Source organism: Nyctibius grandis, chromosome 2 (assembly GCF_013368605.1).
Source record: "Nyctibius grandis isolate bNycGra1 chromosome 2, bNycGra1.pri, whole genome shotgun sequence".
NCBI classification, from domain to species: Eukaryota; Metazoa; Chordata; class Aves; order Nyctibiiformes; family Nyctibiidae; genus Nyctibius; species Nyctibius grandis.
The window spans coordinates 115,229,710-115,253,443 of NC_090659.1; the positions used below are offsets into that span (position 1 = coordinate 115,229,710).

General features: G+C 48.3%; 1 protein-coding gene across 5 annotated transcripts in view; it reads right to left on the reverse strand.

Annotated features, from left to right (window-relative positions):
• Nucleotides 1–15,173: 15,173 nt before the first annotated feature.
• Nucleotides 15,174–23,734, reverse strand: part of AMOTL1 (angiomotin like 1) — an 88,757-nt gene continuing 80,196 nt past the window's right edge. For 4 of the 5 annotated variants that reach the window (XM_068424982.1, XM_068424981.1, XM_068424984.1 and 1 more), the window contains 4 exons: nt 22,603–22,728; nt 20,501–20,727; nt 19,509–19,778; nt 15,174–18,174 (listed from right to left, as the gene is read on the reverse strand). In XM_068424982.1, coding sequence (XP_068281083.1) covers nt 18,071–18,174; nt 19,509–19,778; nt 20,501–20,727; nt 22,603–22,728 — 727 coding nt within the window. In that variant the 3' untranslated portion in view covers nt 15,174–18,070. The remainder of the gene's footprint in view (nt 18,175–19,508; nt 19,779–20,500; nt 20,728–22,602; nt 22,729–23,734) is intronic. The other variant, XM_068424983.1, reaches the window with a different exon arrangement.

Sequence of the window (23,734 nt, forward strand, 5' to 3'; positions counted from 1 at the left end):
GGTCATAGTAACACAGACTAATATTTTAATAATATTTAGAATAATCTCTGTTTACACAGAAGTGTTTTACGCGAAGGTCATTTCTGTTAAGTCAGTATCTTTTCCAGGAATAGAACTCTCTTTGGAAAACCAGAAGAAAAGTGCAAAAGCTGTTATTTATATAAGACTGACCAGTTCTAGTACTTTTCTCAGCCCCAGCGTGGCTGGGCAACCACTGCTCGAGCAGGGCAACCATTTCCCCATTGCACTAGTCCATGCCCAGTGTAAAACCTTCCCGTTGCCTCCCCGAGCCAAAGAAATGCTCTTTTCCCAGCTCATGTCCTCTCCCCACTTCGCTTTGATCACAATCTGGAGCCGAGCATCCCACCCTGGGCCGGCTAAACCAGAGGGCAGATTTGCTTTGTTGGCTTTTGGAAACAATAAGGTGTTTTTGGAGCCGAAGGGGCTCCTGGCAGCCCTGATATCTCACCCAGGAATCACCGCGGTTCTGCCAGAGGCAGCTCTCCCCCCCCTCAAACCCCATCCCACGCCAACGTCCCTCCCTGCCCATCAGCGATGGCTCCGTCCCAGCTCCATAAGTAATGTCCCCCTGCGCTGGGATGCTCTGCCTCAGCATCACCCATGGGAAGACACCATCTCATGCAGCACTGGCCATACTTCACATCTGCATCCATCCCCGAGGACCTTGATTCAGTCTTTGCTGACTTCGGGAGCATCCACGACCCCTGTATTTGGCACTGCATTTCCAGAATCACCTTGTGAATTGAGAGCATCGAAAAATATTTAGCAAAAGTCGTTAGCGGTGTCGCCGTGGCCAGTGAGCAAGAAAGCCCTCTTGTGCTTACAAGGTGGTAAACTAATGGCTTGCTACCATTAAACCAAAAGCTCCACAGCGCTGCTCCTCCTGCATCTTCCTCATCCTCCTCCCTCAGTGCCCCCTGTGTGGGCTGCGGTCTTGGCTTCTCCCAGACCCCCAACCTCCCTCGCCTCCCACAGCCCCTGTGGCCAGTTGCTGTGCACTGGCCCCGCTGCAGTCCCCACCTCCTCCAGAGCACACTTTGTTGGACTGTTCTAATAGCTCGGGCAAACACCAACATGTGCTGGTGCTCCTGGACCTGGGGAGATGTGTCTTGAGTGTGCATCACCCAAGTAATGATGTTCAGCACCTGCTTTCCACCAGATTTCCTGACCATAACGGTTAGGCTGGACCAGTGCAATGAAGTGGACGGCTCCTGCCAGGCCAGCTTAGCAGGACACGACTCATCCCCAGTGTCTGTGCCAGGTGAAGACGTGTCTGGAATGCGGGGGGGGTGCTGTGTGACCCAGCACACAGGGGATGGGTGCTGTGGATGCTACTGTGCCCGGGTCTGCTCCCTTCCATACAGCCACATCTCCATCACCTGGCGCTTGGGCCAGCTCTCCTCCACAGCGCTCTTGGGGCTCACAGGCATTATCATTAGTTTGACTGGTGGTTTTTGTTTATTTTTATTCAAAATGTTCCACCATAAAGTGAGGGATGTGCCTTAATCTGCTTGTCTAAGGTTTTCCTAGCACAAGGCTGAGGTGCGTTGGGTGTCTGAGTGGTGGCTCACAAGTACACATGGGTGTTTGGGAGCATGAAGTCTGCTGGGATAGCACTGGAGGAGCCTGCGGGGCAGAAAGAGCCAGGCTGTGCCCATCTGGCCCTGTGCCTTTTGTATGCAGCCCCTGGAGCGTGCCCAGAGCTAGGCTGTGGTTTCACCCTGGGCAGAGCTGGCCGGAGCTCACCACACTGGAGAGGGCCAGTGGGCAAATAATGTGCTGTGGGCAACTGAAGGTCCAACATTTGAGCTTACCCCTTGCCTGCTTTTTTGGGGGGGTGTAACATCCCAGGTGGGGCTGTTTTAGTGTTTGCACCCAGCTGGTAGTTAGGTACTGCCTGCTCCTTCAGTGCAGAGGTACCTCCTGCATCTGGTGTGGAGGTCTCAGTGGGACAAGGTCCCCCAGGCTGTGCCTGGCGTGCAGTGGCTGGGGGACATCAAGGGGTGACGTTGCTGAGAGTGAAATGGAGGGCCCCAAACCAGAACCTCTCCGGAGTCCTTCAACTCATCTGCAACGATTATTTTTATGGCTCTGTGGGTGAAAAATAAAAGGTTTGTGATTTATCTACAGCCTGAGACAAGCTGAAGGGCTGATCCCCACTCCAGCTCCCTGGTGAGCCAGGGAGGTGCTTTGGGCTGGTCTCAAGGACAGCAAGTAAATCCACGTAGGTGGTGGGCTTGCTTCCAGCCTTGATGGCTGCCCCGAGGCCTGTAGGTGTGCTAGCAGGAGCCAGGCCCAATTTTGCACCTTCCAGAGGACAACACGGGTTTAAGGGTCTGGCTCTGAGCACCTCCCTCCCCGGGGATGGCAGGCAGCTGCCTCCTTGGGGTGCCACAGAGGTAGGTCCCTTTGCCTTGGGGAAGTGCTTAGTGATCCTTTGGTGGATTTTTGCTGTGGAAATGTTACATATCATGATGCATTTGCAGCTCCCTTTTCAATTTTGCTCTGCCAGACAGCAGATCCCATTGCCATGTTGCCTATAGCAACATCTCTTGGTTGAAAATAAAAGCAAGCTGCGACAAATAAATAGGTTTGCTGGTGGATATGTAGGAATGCTTGATATTATTATTAGAATCAGAGTCATAGAATCATAGAATCACTTTGGTTGAAAGGACCTTTAAGATCATCAAGGCCAACCGTTAACCCAGCACTGCCAAGTCCTAGATGTGTACCACATCTACTCGTCTTTTAAATGCCTCCAGGGATGGTGACTCCACCACTTCCCTGGGCAGCCTGTTCCAATGCTTGACAACCCTTTTGGTGAAGAAAGTTTTCCTGATATCCAATCTAAACCTCCCCTGGTGCAACTTGAGGTGGTTTCCTCTCGTCCTATCACTTGTTACCTGGGAGAAGAGACCAACACCCTCCTCGCTACAAGCTCCTTTCAGGTAGTTGTAGACGGCGATAAGGTCTTCCCTCAGCCTCCTTTTCTCCAGGCTAAACAACCCCAGTTCCCTCAGACGCTCCTCATCAGACTTGTTCTCCAGACCCTTCACCAGCTTTGTTGCCCTTCTTTAGACTCGCTCCAGCACCTCAATGTCTTTCTTGCAGTGAGGGGCCCAAAACTGAACACAGTATTCGAGGTGCAGCCTCACGAGTGCCGAGTACGGGGGACGGACGATCACTTCCCTTGTCCTGCTGGCCACACTAGTTCTGATACAAGCCAGGATGCTCTTGGCCTTCTTGGCCATCCAGGCACACTGCTGGCTCATATTCAGCCAGCCATCGATCAACATCCCCAGGTCCTTTTCCGCCAGGCAGGCGCAAAATAATAATATTATTACTATTACTGCTACTGTTGCCACTATTGTTTATAGCTTTGGGGGCCTTGCAGCAACTATTTTTGGTTAGGGATGCAGCAGTGTGCAATTCAAAAGCAGCGTCACCCAGGTGGCACCTCTGCAAGCCTCAGGGCACAGCAGCCTGGGGCAAAGGGACCGAGGTGGCAGCAGATCTGATTCTCTCCTCTTGCTTAAACAACTGCTTTTCTTGGCAGGGATCTGGTGGGAAGAGGCCGGCATCATCAGTAGAGAACTCTTTTTCCTGGAAAAAATACGTATGTGTCAGCATGTCCAGGGCAGTTGGACAGTGCAATGCGTCACCAGTGCTCAGGCTGTGGCATGTGGTGCCAGTCTCTGGGGATGGTGCTGCTTGGTGAGGTTCCCACTCACCAGCACACGACCATTGCTGCATGACAGGCAAATCAGAGGTTTTGGGCAGAAAGCATTTTTGGATGGGCTGAGCTGTGCAGAAGTGACTCATGCCTGTCTGCATGGGGACATTGCTGTTACCCATGAATTCAGGCTTTTTGTCCTATAAAATTTCATCCCATTTCTACTATTCCTCCCAAATGGCATGGTAATCCTTTTGGGTTTTTTTTGTTGAAAACTATTGCATGTTTATGTTACCACAAATTCATCATCAGCATTGTCAGAAATACTAAATGATCCCCGAACGGACCCTTGAGTATCTCCAGGAGTTATCTCCCTGCAGCCTGAGAAAGCCCTTACTGAGACAGAGCACTGGTATCTCCCTTAGTCTGTTTGCCACCCATCTCACAGTTTCCTCCCACCAGGTATTGTCTTCCTCATTTTAACTAATAATTTCACATGGGACACCATAAAAAAATGTGCTAAAGTCCAGCAAAATATGACTGAGTGCCTCTCCTTTGCCCAGAAAATCAGTCATTCAGGAAAGCTTGCAGAATTCTCTGGCAAGAATTTCATTTGGCAGACCTACTGCAGCCAAGCAGAACTGTAGTTGCCCAGGGCATCTTTCTTGCCTTTCTTAAATTACTATTTTCCAACACCGCTTCTAAACCACCATAGATTAATTTCAAATACTTGCTGCTGAACTTGCAATTTGATGGCCATTTCTTCCCTGACTCTGGGGTGGAGCTGGTCCAGTTCCTCCAATTTGCATGCACCCAGCTCTCTGAGATTTCTTTCCCCTTCAGATGTGGTCATTTCCATATCCTGATGTCCATCCATCTTCAGTTTGGCCTGAGATTCAGCATCCTCTTTCTTCCCAAAGCTGGACACCAAACAGCCACCTCATCTGAGGGACGTAGCTTTAGTATCTTTACCCTGGGCATGCAGAAGCCACATTTCTTTCTTCTTTTGTCATTTGTGACTCACGAACATTTTTCTAGTTGTTTTAATTTAGTTTGCAAGATCTGACACAGCTTGACTTTGGCAATTCTCACATAACCCCTGCACTGCCTGGCCTTTAACATAAATCTCTCTTTGCTGGTTAATCCCTTTTTCCATCCATTGGAGGCTTGTGGTTATTCCTAATATTCTTTTTGTGGGGAAGAATTAAGGGACATGCAAAGGGGAGTGAAACTGTTGTGGCGGTCTACTATAGACCACCAAACCAAGAAGAAGATGTTGATGAGGCCTTCTACAGACAACTGGAGGTAGCCTGTAGAACACACTCCTTGGTACTCATGGGTGACTTTAATCACCCTCATATCTGTTGGGAAGCCCACACAGCTAGACATGTTCAGTCAAAAAAGGCTCTTCCCGTGTATTGATGATAACTTCTTAATTCAGGTAGTGGAGGAACCAATGAGAAGAGGTCCACTGCTGGACCTTGCATTAACGAATAAAGAAGGACTAGTTGCAGACATTAAGGTTGGGAACAGCCTTGGCGACAGTGATCATGACATGGTGGAGTTTAGTATTTTACAAGGTAGAAGTAGGGCAATAAGTAGGATTGCAACCCTGGACTTCCACAGGGCCAAATTTGAACTCTTCAAAGATCTACTTGCAGGAATCCCATGGGCTAAGACTCTGGAGGGCAAAGGAGCCCAAGAAAGTCGGTCAATTTTTAAATACCACTTCCTCCAAGCCCAAGATAGGTGCGTTCCCTTGAGTAAAAAATCGGGTAGACGTGCCATGAGACCTGCATGGATGAGCAAGGAGCTTCTGAAGGAAATCTCGCGGAAGAAAGAAATTTACAGTTCGTGGAAGAAGGGTCTTGTCACTTGGGAGAACTATAGGGAAGTTGTCAGGACATGTAGGAAGGCAACAAGAAAGGCCAAAGCCCTCTTAGAACAAAAACTGGCAAAGGAAGTAAAAGAGAACAAAAAGGGCTGCTTCAAATATATCAGTAGCAAAAGGAAGAACAGGGAAAGTGTGGGCCCTCTGCTGAATGAGGCGGCAGCCCTGATAACCGAGGATGCAGAGAAGGCAGAGTCGCTGAATACCTTCTTTGCTTCGGTCTTTAATCCTAAGACCAGCCCTTGTGATCTTCAGACCCTGGATGTAGGAGAGGAAGCCTGGAGGAGGGAAGACTCTCCACTAGTCAGTGAAGACTGGGTTGGTGATCAGTTATGGAAATTGAATACACACAAGTCCATGGGCCCTGATGAGATGCACCCAAGTGCGTTGAGAGAGCTGGTTGACGTTGTTGCTCTACCGCTCTCCATCATTTTCACAAGATCGTGGCAAACAGGAGAGGTGCCTGAGGACTGGAGGAAAGCCAATGTCACTCCAGTCTTCAAAAAAGGCAAGAAGGAAGATCCAGCAAACTACAGACCAGTCAGCCTCACCTCCATCCCTGGAAAAATGATGGAGCGGCTCATTCTGGAGGTCGTGTCTAAGCACATGGAAGAGAAGAAGGTTATCAGGAATAGTCAGCATGGATTTACCAAGGGGAAATCATGCTTGACTAACCTGATAGCATTCTATGATGTCGTGACTAAATGGGTAGATGCAGGGAGACCAGTGGATGTAGTCTACCTTGACCTTAGCAAGGCATTTGACACAGTTTCCCATGATATCCTCGTAAGCAAACTCAGGAAGTGTGAGGTAGCAGAACAGACAGTGAGATGGATTAAGAACTGGCTACACAATAGAGCCCAAAGAGTGGTAGTCAATGGTGCCAAGTCCAGCTGGAGACCTGTAACTAGTGGAGTCCCCCAAGGATAGGTGCTGGGTCCAGTCCTGTTCAACATCTTCATCAACAACCTTGATGAAGGGACAGAGTGTCTTCTCAGCAAGTTTGCTGATGATACGAAGCTGGGAGGTTTGGCTGATAGACCTGAAGGCTGTGCGGCCATTCAGCATGATTTGAACAGACTGGAGAGCTGGGCAAAGAGGAACCTAATGAGGTTCAACAAGAATAAGTGCAGAGTCCTGCACCTGGGAAGGAGTAATAAAATGCACCAGTATAGGTTAGGAGGCGATCTGCTAGAGAGCAGCTCCGTGGAGAAGGACCTTGGAGTCCTGGTGGACAACAAGTTATCCATGGGACAGCAATGTGCCCTTGTGGACAAGAAGGCCAATGGTATCCTGGGGTGCATTAAGAAGAGTGTGTCCAGCAGATCGAGGGAGGTCCTCCTCCCCCTCTACCCTGGTGAGACCTCACCTGGAGTATTGCATTCAGTTCTGGGCTCCCCAGTTCAAGAGGGACAGAGATTTACTGGAGAGAGTCCAACGGAGGGCTATGAGGATGATTAAGGGACAGGAACACCTGCCTTATGAGGAAAGGTTGAGAGACCTGGGGCTTTTTAGTCTGGAGAAGACTGAGAGGGGATCTGATTAATGTGTATAAATATATGAGGGCTGGGTGTCAAGAGGAAAGGTGCAACCTCTTTTCACTTGTGCCCTACGATAGGACAAGGAGCAATGGATGCAAGCTAGAGCACAGGAAGTTCAACCTCAACATGAGGAAGAACTTCTTTACTGTAAGGGTTACAGAGCACTGGAACAAGCTCCCCAGAGAGGTTGTGGAGTCTCCTTCTCTGGAGACTTTCAAGACCCGTCTGGATGCGTTCCTGTGTAACCTGCCCTAGATTGGTCCTGCTCTGGCAGGGGGGTTGGACTCGATGATCTCCAGAGGTCCCTTCCAACCCCTAACATTCTATGATTCTATGATTTTGTGGTAATTCTTCATCCAGTTAAGGCTTTGACCTTTCCCCTGAGAGGTTTACTCTCATGACTGGGATTGCATTCCAGATTGTTGTAAATTCAGTTCATTTCCCTGATTAATTCCCTTAATTTCTCAAAAATCTGCCTCTGAAAAAGTTAGCAGCAAGTTAACCTCTCCTTTTTTATTTAAATTGAAATACCGTGAGAGCATTCAATCCAAGATATTTTCTGTGACAAATTCCTTTATAATGTCCTTACTTCTTATCAAAGCCAAGCAAAAGTCTTCTCTCCTGTTGGATTAATGACACTTCAGTGAAGAAACCAGACTGTTGTGTCCAGGAGTATCCACATCTCATCATTACTAGCAGCATGACGGGAAGTTAAGGTCTTCATTAAAGACACCACTCCCATGACTGACAGTATCAGCCCTATGACAACAGCACAGAAATCCCTGTCCATACCCACATCTGGCCCTAATGATCTAGAGGAAAGTGCCAGCACTAACCTTGTACGGCATTTTGATGCTCCTGTCTCCTTCCCATCACTGCTGACACCTCCTAGATAGGTACTAGCCAAGGCACCGAAGGATGTGATTCCTCTCTCCCAGGCTAGTGCTCTCATTAGATCGTGTTTCTGCAGAGTGACTACGAGGTCCACATACTCCTCTCCATCCCTGCTCCTGAGTCTATGATGTCCCATTCATCAGTTCCCACACACTTCCCCAGCCTGACCCAACTGTTTGCCTGATCATCTTCTGCAGACTCACTCTGGAAGCTGACATGAGAAACAGCTGTTTTTTTTGATATAAAATCAACCCCTTCTTTGAAAATTATTCTATTGTCTTTCCCTTTCCTTCACCACGAGTCTCAGTCAAATCCAAGCTCATTAGACCCCACTTTACTTTAGACCCCTAATAAAGGTGTCACTTGGAAGTGCCTGTAGGTTCTTGGTTGGAACCTGGGCCCCACGCTCAATCTCAAGGCCAAGGATGACTCCAATCTAGCTTCTCTCTCCACTTGTCTTCTGGCCTTCTCTTTCGTCTTTCTGTTGCTTTCATCTTGTGAAGCTTTGTAATCCTCCCAGTCCACAGGAACAGGCATGGTTTAGGAGCTTTGAGGCTTATGGGTCACGGAAGGCTGAGTTCTTTGGGACCTAGGTACAAATGGGATGTCAAATAGCTACTCCATTACTGCAACAAGTTAGTATCTGCCGGTGATTTAGGAGGAACTCTATATCTACCAACCTCTTGCCAGTGGTTCTCAGCACTGTGATTGCAAAGCTCAATAAATGACAGAAGTGTCCTGAATTGTTTTATCCTCTTTTCCTGGTCTTCTGTTGGCTTTCTGGAGATAAGATCAGGTCTTTAGACCATCTCTGTCCCATGGCTTGAAGCCTGCAGGAACTTGCTCTGCCTGCACTGTGCCGGGTCTGATTCCTCTGGCATTTTTCCAAAAAACACTGCTCTTCTCTTCTTCTCTTTACAGCTATACAGCACACCGCTAACCTGAGGCCCAAACAAACATTAACATGACCAAGAACAATTTGCTTCATGGGTATGGCAGGCCTCGAAACAGCGGTCCCCTCCCCAGTGAGCTGGGGGTGAGTCCGTGCAGCCAAAAAACTCTCTTCTACGTAGGACATCAAGTGCATTTTTCACATGGGAAAAATCTTGCCGCTGGTGAAGGATCCAAGGAGAAAGCCGACATGTGCCACGTGAAGGCTGCCAAGTGCTGGGAAATGTTTGCTCTAAAGAGGTGTATGAAATTCCTCTCTAAATCTGAAATATCCCAGTCTGTGGTAGCTGTTTTGGTTCTCAACAGATCAACTGGACGATGAGGCAAGGAGGACTTACACACCCAGAGGCTGTGTAATAAAATAAAGAGTTCTCAAGTGCAGCCCAGTTCCCACGAGCACATCATTCTGTTTTGTCCATGCAAGCTCAAAGCCCTGTGCTTGGGTCGAGCTTTTTACCTGAAAAGGCCTAAGTTTGAGTGGGCCTGGCCACAGCCAGTGGTCACAGGGGGCTAACAGACAATTTTCCCCTAGCATGGATGTGCAGCATACTCTGGAATCAAATTCTTTGCCTTCAAACCCTTCTTTTGCCACCTGTAGTGAAAAAATTTCTTATTATTCTTATTCTTATTCTTATTCTTTTAGTCTTATTCTTTTAGTCTTAGTCTTATTACTAATTTTCTTGTTCCCTGTGATGAACTGAATTTCTTATTCTTATTCCTATTCCTATTCCAATTCCTATTCTTATTCCAATTCTTTTTCTTTTTCTTTTTCTTTTTCTTTTTCTTTTTCTTTTTCTTTTTCTTTTTCTTTCTTCTATTCCTATTCCTATTCTTATCATAGAATGGTTTGGATTGGAAGGGACCTTTGAAGGTCAGCTAGTCCAACCGCTCTGCAATGAGCAGGAACTTCTTCAACTAGATCAGATTGCTCCTATTCTTATTCCTGTTCCTAGAGTTAGTCTTATTCCTCTTGCTCTAGCTCTTCCTCTACTATTGCTATTACTACAATTACTGTTACTATATCATTATTGGTATTAGCATCACCATCACCATGACAGGCTGGAGCCACCCTTTGGACCAAAATCTGACTGTGCTGTGTGCTGCACAAACACAAAGTGTCCATGACCCTCAGCCCGGAGCCTTCCCAGTTTAAGTGCTGGGGAAGAGCCGGCAGGACAGGGCAGCAGAGGCGAGTGGCTCCCACGCGGCTCCGGCACACAGGCAGAGCCCTTGGTGCGGGCTGGTTTTGCCCAGCAGTTGGCACGTGGCTGCTGGAGACCGGCGCTGGGGACCTGTGGATGGGGACAAGGGAAGCTGGTGGTGCAGCCCCAGACAGGGTCAGGTGAGGCTGCGGGGCCCTGCGGGCAGGAGAAGAGCCAGCGCACACACAGCCATCTGGGTAACGCCATAAGGAGGTCAGGGCATCCGAAAGTGAAGGCTCATCCATCTAAAAAAAGCCCCGTGGTGGGGGAGAGGCATTATTTAACACCTAAGTGAAAGGGCTCTTAATTCTGTGCCAGATTTAGGCTTGGGGAACTTGTACAATGATTTCATTTTAAAAGTAGAGGCGCACTGAGCTGGTGTGCTGATGATAATAATAATAATAATAATATTTACAGCTTGAGATAGTGCTTTTGGGCCACCACAAATGGCCCCACTGTGCAAGGTGCTGTACAAACACCTAAATGAGGGCAAACCCTTGTCCCAGCTGTTCAATCTTAAAACTAAATAGGGAAACGTGGAGAAATGGTGGCACATGAGGACCTGAACGCCTGGGCTTTCCCTGCCTATTTCTGGCAGGGTTGAGTCAGAAAAAGATGTGGGAGGCAGCAGGGTGAGCAGGGGGATGGAGCAGAGAGGCAGGGTGGGATTGGGTATTAGGAAAAATTTCTTCACTGAAAGGGTTGTCAAGCATCGGAACAGGCTGCCCAGGGAAGTGGTGGAGTCACCATCCCTGGAGGTATTTAAAAGATGAGTAGATGTGGTGCTTGGGGACATGGTTTAGTGGTGGACTTGGCAGTGCTGGGTTAATGGTTGGACTCGATGATCTTAAAAGGTTTTTTCCAACCAAAACAATTCTATGATTCTATGATTGAGTGCTGCAAGGATGGGCCTGCCAGCCCACAGCGGCAGCACGGGTGAGCAGGGTGGGGGACAAGGACATGTCCTGCAGAGGATCAGGGCATGGATGGGGATACGACTCTGTGGAGAAGCAGGATATGGATGAGGATGTGCCCCTGCAGGAAAACAGGGCATGGATGATGATGTGTCCCTGTGGAGGAGCAGGGCATGGATGGGGGCAGCCCACTGTAGCCCCCTCTGCTCACCCCACTCCCCACCGAGGAAGCAGACAGGTTACTGCTGCCCCTGGCACCATGCCCACCCCAGACCTGGGTTTGTGCAGGTTGTGGCTTCGGCTCTCTAACCTGCTTCAACCTCAAACCTGACTGGGGCCAAACTCACACAACACGGGCTCCCTGCAAGTGTGGGGTGAGCATGTCCTGTCCACAGACCCTTCTCCGGCCCCTGTGAGAACTGGCCAGACCCACAGGCCCTGGGGGTTCCCCATCCCTCCATCCTGCTTCGCCCAGTGGCAAGGAGGGGAGAGGCTTCCCCTGGCCTGGGTCTGCACCTGGATGGTGGGCTGATCCTGCACCCTCGCCAGTCTGGGGCAGATGGTTCAGGTGCTCCATGTTCCCCATGGGGTCACCAGGTCCCACCGCTGCTTTGATGGGTTCGGGGCATAAACAGCATCAGAGCAAAGACATGGTGGCCACCTGTCCTCCAATAAAAGCAGAGAACCACTGGATTTGGTGCTTGGCTTGCTCGTTTCTGGGTGTGTTATGAATTCAGGTGGAATTCATCCCCTGAGCAGCAATTTATTTCGCGCACCAAATCGCAATATGATTACAAGAGCGAGCATACCAGAAAGGGTCTTCTTAAAAATGCTCTGAGTAACCGGGCGAAGGGAGGGGACCTCCATCTCCTCATGCCCTGCGACACCCTTCTCCCTCCCGGCGCTTCCTCCCAGCGGGATTTCTCCTGCCTGAGTTGATCAAGTCCCAAGCCAGGGACTGATGGAGAGATGTCGGCTTCCACCACGGTCCCCTGTCCTCACCCCAAGCCCAGCTGTCCCATGAGAAGTTTCGCATGCCTGAAGGGTCACTGGTTGCCCACCCTGCTTCTGCAGGGGCCCGAGGGCGCTCCCAGAGCTGTGAACAGGGAGTCAAAGAGGCCACTGAGCAGCCAGGAAAGCCACCACAGTGGCCAGAGGTGGGTTTGACCTCCTAGGAGAGGTGGTGGCTCTGCCACCCTCCAGCTTTTAGCTCGCTGTTAGCTCCCTCGCTGCCTCTCCCAGCAGTACCTGGGAAAACACAAGCTTCCATCCAGCACTAAGCTTTGCCATGGGTCCTCAGACCCTCGCAAGATGGGGGGACTGATGCGGACCTGGGTCTCATCTCTCATTGCTGCCCTGCTTTGCGTCAAAGCGGAGGGTGCTGGCAAAGGACCGAGGCCCGGGCTGCAGCAGGGCCACCCAGGGTTACTCCGGAAAATATGCGCAGATATTTTATTCATCTAAAGCTGAAGTGGTCGGCATGAAAGAACATAGCTCGTGGTCTTTCATACCTCGAGTCAATGAATTCCTGGGCCTTTTATAGCTCAGGAATGCCGGGCGCTCTCGGTTGGTTTTACAAGGCTGTGAAGCCGCAGCTTAAGGTCTGGATGAGCATTAATCACGGCGGGGACGATGACAGCTGCTTGTTTTTTACCCGGCGTTCAGGGGGTGTCGCACTTCTGCACGTTGCACCCTGTTTTCCCCACTGGTCTGAGACATTTGATTTGGTCTGTGTGTGTGGGGAGGATGTTACCTTCAGGCTTGAGGAACCACTGTGTCCACCAGTTTTAGTACTGGGATTCAAGGGGGGGTCCATGCCCAGCACACCAGTGTCCTTCCAGCACTGCAGGCAGCTCGGCACCAACCTTGGGCACGTCCCCGTGCTTTGCTTTTCCCCCCAGGCTGCCGTTTGAACAGCACTCTTGCACCATGGGGGTGAGGAGGAGTGTTTCCCAAATTACCGTGATCTCTGTAATAAGAGCTAGAGATCCATAAGAAGATGGGGCTCGAGGTCCATGTGCAGGTGGTCTCTCAAGCCCCCATCACTGCAGGCTGACAGCCAGGAAGGGCATCCCAGCACGGACCCCACCAGGTACCACCGACTCACCGGGGCTCCCCTCACCTCCATGGTGTCCACTTTCTGGGTGAGAAGCTGATCCACTGCAGGGTATCCAAAAACCTCGCTAAAGGTGGTCCAGGAACACATCAGGATGCTCAAACCCAGCCCGGTTCGTTGGGTTGCATCCAGACCCCAGGCTGGGGGTCCCAGTGGTGGGAGGACACCCAGCAGCATCCTTCCTGCCGGTGAGGGATCCCTGCACTGTGCGCACATTTCACTGCAGTGTGCCTTAAGTCCAGTTCCGAGAGGTATTTAACGATGTGAGAAGTCACAGCTTTTCCCCAACAACGCACCTCACTGCTAGTTGTACGTTTGTTCCTACAATGTAGGGAAGAGAAAGCCCTGAACATGGTAACAAACCAGAGCTGAAGAGACGTCGCAGCTGTACAGTGCACTGAATGCAAGTGAACCCTGAAAAGCCCTCATCACTCTGGGTGGGACGAGACTCGTGATTTTTGAATGCCTCTAAATGGCAATTTTGTTAATATTTTTAGCTCTCCTGAGCTCTCTCCCTGTATGCAGCAAGTAAGGAGACCACTGTCCAGTACCTACTTTTAGGAACATTCAGTAATCAGGAATTTTAACGTTTAAACAAATTGACTCTGAAGTTTGCTTCTTTATGCTGTTTTTCCCCCCAAGGTTAAAATGCCAAATGTACTTAACTTGGAGACAGTGCTGCAGTGATGTTCTTGTTTTTTGGCTGGAGCATCCATGGTGAAGGCACAACCCAAAAATGGGATAAAACCCTGCCTTGTTATACCTGAACACAGCCGGCCACGAGGCTTTCCCTACCGTAATACTGGTTTTTCTTCTGTTGTTTTCTCTTCTCGCATGACCTTGAAAAACCAAGCTAAGCCCCAAATCTTACTGTCAAATCTTGACTTGAAGAAAGCTGAAAAGCCACAATCTCAGCAATCATCAATATTTTTTTTCTTGGTGGTAAAGAGCCAGGGCACTAAAAATATTTTCATCTGCCACGTCTTGAAGATGGAGCAATCAGATGGGTCAGGCCGACCTGTGCTCACACGGGGAACACAAGGTGCTGGAATGTGGGTGAAGCAAACTGCTGCTCGAGTTTCTGCAAACCCCCTGGGTCTTTGCTGACACACTCCTGCCCAGCACAGGTTGTTTTTTTATAATGTGTGTGAGGATTTGGGGCGAGGAGGTTGGGACAGGCAGAGGAGAGCCCACAGGGAAGAGCTGCCCTTAGTGGCTTTCATGCCTTTCATGCCTGCAGCTCCCTGGGACCTGATTCAGGAATTTTCTAACAGACACTTTCAAGAGCATGTGAGAGCCTGCTGAGCAAACCTCCCTTACTCAAAGCCAGACACTTGGGGAACTTTTGCTCCCCTCCCCCAGTTTATTTCAGTTGCATAAGCAAACATACAAGCAAGATTTCCACAGGGCCAAAGCACTCCCCTTGCCCGCACAACAGCTTGAAATGGGATCTGATCCTTATTCCTTACTGAGGACATTATAGTAATTCAAGAATATCTAGATCTAGAAGGTATTTAGGTATCTTACTCACACTGATCCAACACCTGTCAAATAAAGAAGCCTCAGACCCTCAAGAACAAAAAAAAAAATCAATGGGAATGCTACCCTTAGTGGGAACGTAGGGCTAAAGGATCTTCAGATCTTCCCCAAAGTGTCTCATTAAGTTTCCACCCTCATTTCCTTCAGGTGAAGATGATCTCCCTAAAATCCTGCTCTTCTTGCTTGGCAAAGCTTTCAGTTTGATCATCTGCTTTGCAGATCCACTGATTTCGGGCCCACACACACCTACCAATGGCACCTGCTGTGGTGCCTTTCATAACAGCTATGAAAAACAGAGGAGATGCCACCTTAAAGTCCCAACAGTATCACTTCCTAGTCTTAGCACGTCTTAGCAAAGGTTAGAGAACTGTTTAAAAAGTCCTTTCTTCTTGGGGCTGAATACATTCACACTGGAAAAGTGAGAAAAGAAACATGTTTATACATTTATTATATACAATATTAAGGCACAAGTTTAAACAGCAAAGAACAAGAAATCTTTGGCTGACCAACAATATCAATATTTGCTGGGGGTGACACATAACGATCTTCATTTTGCCCCCTATGTACAAATAACCCTCCAGCTGTACAACACTGTACACCAACTTCTCTATACAACCAACGACAATAAAAAATGACAGTATTTTACAACTAGGTACCAACGTCAACTGGAATGGCTACAGCACAGTTTCCCAAAACACAACACAGTTCAAAGAGCTGTGAAAACCAGCACAAATGGAGTCGCACCGCTCTGCTGAGAGGGCTGATTCATGGCAGTAGTGCTCCACGCAAGTCCTGCTAGTGCTCGGGCTGGGGGGAGACCCGCTGGTCATCCAGACCTTCCCTCCAGGAAAACTAACATCTCTTGAGTTCAACATAATTGAGGAGAATGAACTTATGAGTCTATTTGAGCTGGGACTCCAAAAGCAAACAGAGTTGCCTACACCGGAGTCTCTAACAAGCGGTTTCCCATATGTGACCATGAATCTGGGGCAGAATCGGTTGTGAACACATCTTGGAATACCACAAACTGGAGGGACCGTGGTCTCCAGGCGGAGCAGGAGGAGTGCTGTACTCCAGCTGACTTGGAGAAGCTGAGCTGCACCACTACCGAACATAACTGAAAGCCACATCACGCACGCTGATCCAACACTGTTTCTGCTGGACGCCTAGCTGTCTGCCTGTACACAAATTATTAAATAGTTTCATCAAAAGAAATAATACAGCCGGTAATAAAATATTTAGGGACTTCCAAGCACCCAGGCATCCTTACTTCTTGGAGAAAAATCATGGCATGACATATTCACCATTATTTTACTTGTATTCCCTTGCTTTGCTTTCCTCCTGCCCCGCTCCCACTGCAGACACTCAAGGAAGGGCCACAGAGGTGGGCCAGTGCTCCTGCCACGCATGGGCCCAGCTTTTATGCAACCACTTACAACCTTTAAATTAACTGTAGACAAAAAAAATATTTTACAAGGCATATATTAAGCCATGTAACATCTTCCAAGGGTTTTACACATGTGGTTTCACAATGCAAAGCTGCTAATACTCGAAACACGCAGTTCACTTGCCTGCACAACCTACCTACCACTATTTCGTTTAACAAGTGCAAAAATCAGAAAGAGGGCAACACCAACGTACGTCTAATTCTACAAACACACAAAAATAAGTGCATAGATTTAACATAGCAATTTTGTTTTTAAAAAAAAAGGTATCAGCCAGGCAGTGTTGAATGCAGGGCTCTGGCCCCTGCAGGCATTGAGGTTGCAAGGACTTCAGTTTTCAGCAACAGCAAAGTTTAAAGTGCCTGGTGTTTTCACAATCAAGGGCTCTGATCCGATACCTACAGGAAGGCGTGACCTTGAGCCAGCCCTGAGCACACGATTACTTCCAGCACCCACCAATTTTCCACTCTAGGCAGCTTCACATAAAATCCCATCACCCTTTTTCCCAAAGCCAAGCTCTTCCTCACATCATTACGGTGCAGCACAAGGTTCAGGAACCACAAAGCCAATACAAAAATACCTCCAAGAGGAAAATTTCCTGATCAGCATGGGCAATGCATGAAACTAATGGTATGCCATGATTAACACTGCTGGTGAGGTGGCTGTCTTTGTAAAGACAGTCGCCACCTCTTACAGAAATCAGGGACTAAGCTAAAAATGAGAAAAGTTCCATCCTGGGTAAAACAAGGTGAAAAGAAACTGCAGCTCAGCACAGAAAACAGATGATGCTCATGCTTTGCTTTGCAGTTAAACTCTTCCCAGCCTGATCCTACATTCCTTAATGCTCAGTCTCATGTCAGCTTGAACGGCAGGTTTGTATGCTCAAGGAACGTAGGATTTGGCTGTAGGCATTGAAAATAAGGAAAAATCCTGTTCTTACCACAAACACACTGATTCTCCCACTACTATGAACCAGTGCACAGTTAGAGGCATCTTCTGATCTCACATGCAAGCCCAGCTTAAGTCCACTGGAAACGCACCCACACAACCCACCTGTGAATGAGCTTCTGCACTGCACAGCCCTTCGGGGAGCTGCCGGGGTCCTCCCTCGACTTTCCATCCTGAAACCTTCCCATCCTTACAAAAGCCATTGCTTCAGCAGGGTCCTCTTCCCCCCCTCTATTTTCACCCTCCATGGGAATTCGAGCCAACAACTGCTTCTACCAAAAAAAAAGAAGCCTCAGCAAGCTCAGAGGTTACAAGACACGAATATTTGCACTACAAATCCAGCTCCAAGAGCAACACTTGTCCAGCCAGGAAAGAGGCACCTGACCTACCTGCCCAGGAAAACCACACCACACCACTTCAAACAAATACTTACAAGAACCTGCTGTGTACATCTACAGACCAATTATTCACCGAAATTAAGCAGTGAATACTTTTCAGAAATGAATTGATACTGAGGAAGATGAAAGTTTCTCACGGGTTATTCAGAAACTCCCTCTGGCCTCAAAAGAGCCGGGATTTCACTCCCTGTCCTGGCTGCAGAGAGGCAGGAAAACAGAGCAGCAGTTTGCACCCAGTCTGTAACTTCACTGCCTTCTCTTTACATCAGAAAATGCAGTTTCCTTTTCCCTCAACGATCCCCTTCTCACGCCACATCCCATTTTCAATCCCAGATGTTCATTTCAGCGCTCCTCTTCAGCGCTCTTGACTTCTCGCCTGGTCCAAAGTCTCAACATATCAGACTCAAGCTTCGTTTCGGGCACAAACTTTCTCTATGTTTCTTCAAACTCTCAGGGTTAGTTTTTAAGGTTGGCACACCAAGGACCATCTTGGACCTGGCTGTACGCACATGGAACCCCAGAGGTGCCATCCTCTGCTCAGATGAGGACTTCCATCATGTCCGTATCTGGAAACTCCGGCTTGTGGAGCAAGCTGCTCACTCTGCCTTTGCTGTCAGGCAGCTTCCCGTGGCTTGAGTTCTCTGCAATGAGAAGAAAGGAAAGTTGGTTTTCAGCTCAAATTCAACAGCAAATTGTTCAAAGCAAATATAAAATCAATTTTTTGAGTGGTGGTGGAGCACATCTTAACTGTATGTCCTACATACTGAAAGCCAAATTTGATCAGGAGGCCGAGAACATGTCATGCTGAATTCCCTGCACAATGACAGTAGGTGTGTTGGTGTGCATAGACCCCAAGGGCAGCCGTAAAGATGGTATTTAAGAGATACAGACCAAAGTACCTCTTCAGCTGTGGCCCTAGAGAGAAACAGACATTCGTGAAAGGTCTACATCACTTTACCAAGTCACTACTTGTCATCTGATCCATGGTAGCTCTCCACATGTATGCTCCTTTTCTGCATCAGGTACAAAATTTAGGAGTTTATAACACCCCAAAGGCAGCACACAAATAACCAGGTAGGTGGTTTAATCGAAAATGTATTACTTTGCCAGTGGGATGGGCTAAGAGAATGTATCTGGCCAATCATCACAATGCATGATAGACATTGTTAGATGTTCATCACCAAAGTTCTCGAAAGTCAAATTCAGGGAGAAGGAGGACTCTAATTTCTTACAAGCAGGAATAGCTTGAAAGGCTATTTTAAGAGTACCTGGAAACAAATCCCAGTCTGGATTGCCCAAAACACAGTAATCCAGACTTTCAAGGAATCAGTGATATTCAGCCCTATTAATGATACATGGCATGTTTTTAGAGGGAAGGCTTGCTTTTGAGACAAGATGAATATGTAGGACACTGGCTTTTCCAAAGTAATGTGCATAAAATAAATGTCTCCCTTGCTAGGGCTACAAACGAGCAGTTTCCACCTTTCAAAAATAATTAAAATTTTATTTCTTTACACCTCCCTCTCCCACAAAACCTTCACTTTCTCCTTATTATTTCCCCCCACCAAGTTTCCTTTAAAAATTAGGGAGAAAATGGTGCCTTCACTAACCATGGTTTAAGGTGAAAAAAAAGAGAAGGGTCTGAGTACGTGAGCAGGTGTGGAGAGTTTTCAAGGTGTGAAACTCCATAATCTTATCTTTGGCAGCATGAATAATTGTATTTGTTGGAAACTCTGCCCACCGCAGGCAAGGAGAGCTTTACAGAAGCTGCCGAGCACGAAGCTCTGCAAAGCCAGACCGGGCAACCTTGGAAAGTTCTCTCCCTATGATTTTAGTTTCTCTGAAGAAACCTCCCCACCACTGTACAAACGGTGAAGGCATCTCCCCCCTCCACCAATACTGGGGTGTCTCTGTCCGCTGACAGCCCTGGGGGTGCTGGTGTTTCACACCAACATGGGGATCTGGCAGAGCTCACCCAGTTTCTCACCAGCCACTCGTGTCCCCGGGGGCCGTGGGGCCGGGCTGTGTGACGGGGTGGTACCCAGCCGTCCACGGCCGGGGAAGGAGGCGGTGGCAGGCCAGAAGAGCTCGGCGCTTTTGTCCGTCTGGGTGCTGCTGTCTTTGCTGCCCGTCTTCGTGTGGGAGGCCGCTGGTGCCGGGACGGACATGCAGGACAAGGAGGGCAGCGGAGGAGGCAGCGAGGGTCCCGATGGGTGGTCGTGGTGCTCCTTCCCCAGGAGCAGCCCTGAAAACACAAGGTGGTCAGTCACATCCCGGCTCGAACGTAAGTGCTGTCCCCTTGTCCCACTCCAGAGCTACAAGGTGCTGGTCTGGATATGTCTCCAGCCCTTTAGCTCAGCTTTTCTCTTCCCCTCGACACTGCCTGTTGCTCTTCTCCTGACATCCACATGGCACTTTCCTACAAAACCAGCCTTCCGAAAGCAGCTGCCCTTTTTTTGCATCCCCTTCTGCATGCCCGTCCCAGCAACACCCCCAGCACACCCTCACATACCTCCATACCCCCTGTCCCATGTGGCCCTAAACCACAGTCCTGCACTCATTTTCCCATTTAGCTGCTGCATCACATCACGCACTCCTACACAAAGGGATGCTCACCCTTTTGTTTAATCAGGCTTTTTTTTCTAGCCCAAATTTGTTATTTACTTCCACGAAGCTGCAAACATCATCTGCTTGTTTCTGGTAGGTTTTCCCCCAACTATGACTTTCTATAATCAGTGCAGGATGATTTAATATGATTAAAGATATAATTAAGATACAATGCAAGGTTAAAAAATGACTAATTTTTTACTTCAGCACAAGGACACACGTTCTTCCCATGGGAAGTGCTCTGGAAATGAGCTGTCAGGGCAATGTGTGCCATGGCCAGGGGCACTTTTGCTAAGCTCAAGCAGAAGGATTAGGACAACGTGATGGATGAGCCAAAGCTTAAGCAAAAACTGAGCTCACCTATGCTTCCCTTCCAGATCTTCTCTTCCTTCTTCTCCTCAGCTATCTGGTTGCTGGTGAGCGAGGTCTGGCGCGAATGCGTGCCCGTAGCAGCAGCGATGGAGGGGACGGACCGAGCTGGTCGCAGACTGGCGCTGTCAGCTTTCCCGGGGTCCTTCCGTGACCGCTGCTGAAGGACCTTGATCATGGCATCCTTCTCAATTATTTTTGCATGAAGATTCTTTATTCTGCCAAAATATGAATGCCTTGCTTACAGGAATGGAAGAAGCGTTTATACAGGCAGCTCTCCCCACCCTGGGGCAGCAGGATGGGTCCCCGGGTACGTGCCCTGCTGCTCTGTCCCCTCTGGTTTTGAGCAACTCGGACAACGCAGCTCCCACCAGTTCCTCTGAGGATAATCACGCACTTCGAAACAAGCAGCGTTTGTAGCTATTAAGCCAAAACTGGGAACTCTTTTCTGCAAGGTTAACTGAACCCATCTATTGCTGTGGCTCTCCCAAGCCAGCAGGAGCAATTAGGGCAGTATCCTGACCAGGCTGCAGGCTCCTGCCTTCACCAGAACACAAACATACTGGCAATTTCCACCTCCGTAATACATCGGGGCCAAATCTGGAAACCCTCCTTTGGCAGGCTGAGCTAAGCCCACGATTCGTGTCTGTCATCAGCTGGAGTAAAGACCTGCTGAAGCAAGCAGAAAGGTTCCCTTCGGTTCCTCTAACAGCTGGGCTGGGCTCTTGCTTCTCCCTCACCACTGCAGAAACAATCAGCATGTGGTGTGCAGAGCTGAGTAAAGCTCACTACTTCTCTCATACAGACCCCAAAGACTCTCAAATCACAAAAAAATAGGATTATCTGAGACTTTTCTCCAGGAATGATTAACACCAAATCAAACATTTTAAAAAATATAATTGTCCATGTACGATATGACAGCCAGATGACTATAGCTTGACTGTGATGTACAATATATAGTCCAATGCAGCTGCATTTTGTGAAGCAGTGAAAGCTAAAAAAATGCAGCATCTGGAAAACCTATACATACAAGGGAGATAGCTAGTAACTTCATGTTGGCATTAGTTTTCACAATCAGATGTCTAATTTGCACTGAAAACACAAGATCCTAATCTATCTTTAATGAAGCCAATGGCAAAACTCTGTTACTTCACTGGAAGCAGGATTAGCCTTCATCTGTGAGTGGAAAACAAAAACCAAACCCAGTAAAAACAATCATTGATATTTTCCACAAGCAACAAATATATCTTTTTATAAAAGTGTTCTGCAGACCAGTGTTTTTGTGGGGAACCCAGCACTGAAGAACAGATATTAAACAGTTTTTCAGTAAAAACCTAGAAAAATACACAAATTTTCTCAAAGGATTTTTATTCATCAAAAGGCCACTTTTCACCAGGAACAAGGTCTGGATTAAAAATACTGTCCAGGTCTAACGCTCATTGAACTACATGGCCACATGTCCACTTGTGTGCTGAAAATGGAGAAGTACCTGCAACAATGAACTTTACTCTCACTGACTGCCTGCCCCCAAAAAAGTTTATTTTGTATCTTCTACTACTTGTAAATGCATCTTTTTTAGTGGTGCTAAATCTTGCAGGTTTGTTCCTAAACGCCAATGTGACTGTCACACAACTTGGATGTGGGAAACTTAAGTGTACCTAGTAAGAGCAATAAGCAGGCAAGGAGCGAAGAGCGAGGCAAAGGCAAGCCCTCACGTTGCTGATTATGTAGGAGTGGGATTACAGCTTCAGTTTTTACAACCAGATGCTCTTGTTTCCAGAAGGGCATTTTCACAGAGATTAAACAAGCACTCAGCTTCCTCGCATGCCAACCTACTTTTAATAGTGGAACAGCCTCTGTTTTGTAAGGAGGTTGTTTTTGGCACAGAGAAGGTTTAATGGGAAGGTAGAGAGGAAGTTATCGAACGACAGCAACTCTTTAATCCCTGTTTTAATGCTGAAGAACAAAACTAAGTCAAAGTGAAGCTAAGGCCATCCTTTCCAGGCATGCATGAAGGAACAGAAGGGCATCCTGGTTTATCTGAACCCAACCCAAACCCCACGACAAGCAGGTACGTCCCGATGGCCCCTTACGTGTACTCCATGTCCTGGCAGCGCCGGTTGGCTTGTACGATCTCCTCCTCCTCTTGCCAGCCCCGCACCTCCAGTGTGCTCTCGCCGTAGCTGCCGTTGCGTGAGTGGCTCGGGGCCGAGGTGTCCCTGGCAAAGCGGTTCAACATGGTGAGTTGGGCTCCTGAGACCACGAGGGTGGCTTCTGCAAGTGAGATTGGCACTTGCAAAGAAAACCCCAAACCCACGTTTAAAGAGCAAGCTAGCGATGGTTGCCTGTCAAGTGGATGGCTATCTGGCATTGGGTCGTCTTGCTGCGGGCTACTCTTGGCTTGGGTTTAGTCATTAACGCCATTAATTAACTGGGCTGATGGGACAGAGAGCATGCCGAAATCGTGGGTGACCCCCATGGGGCTAACAACCATCCTGAAGGGTCAGACATCAGAGGGACTCACTCAGCGGGGAAATGGTCCCAAGCCAAACCAGACTACATTGCAAAGAAGAAACAAAATTGTACACTTTGGAAGGTGAAAAATAGCACAGGAATTGCTGCCTAGACTGGAGCACAAAAGAAAAGGATCATCCTGAGTCATGCACTTAACCTCATTTCAAAGGGAAATCTCATTTTAGGATGTTTTCAGGGGATTTGGCTTCTAAGAAACTGGGGCAAGAAGTTAATTATCCTCCTCATCGCTGGAAAGCCTTGCTGCAGTGCCTTGTGTGCTTTTGGGCACCACGCTTTGACACAAACTGGAGCGAGTCCAGACAAATGCAACAGGAATCGGATGGGGTTTACACTAGGACATGTGAGGAATGGCTGAAGGAAGTAAGTTAGTTCAGGCCAGGGAAGATACAACAGGGGATATCTGTCTTCCAATATTTACAAGGCTGTTACAACGTCAACAGTGATCTGTTGTTCATCGTGTACACCTGGGAAGGACAAGAATCAATTGAGGTAATTTGCAGTAAAGAGGTTTAGCTTAGCTATCAGGAGAACCTTTTTAATTTGAAGCTTAATGAATTGGTGAAAGAGGGGACTTGGGCCACAAAATTTCCCTTGTTACAGGTTTTTAAAACTAGGTTAAACAACCACGCTGCAGACTGTGGGATGGATGCAGCCATATACCAACAGTCCCTGCTCACTCCATCAGTGCGG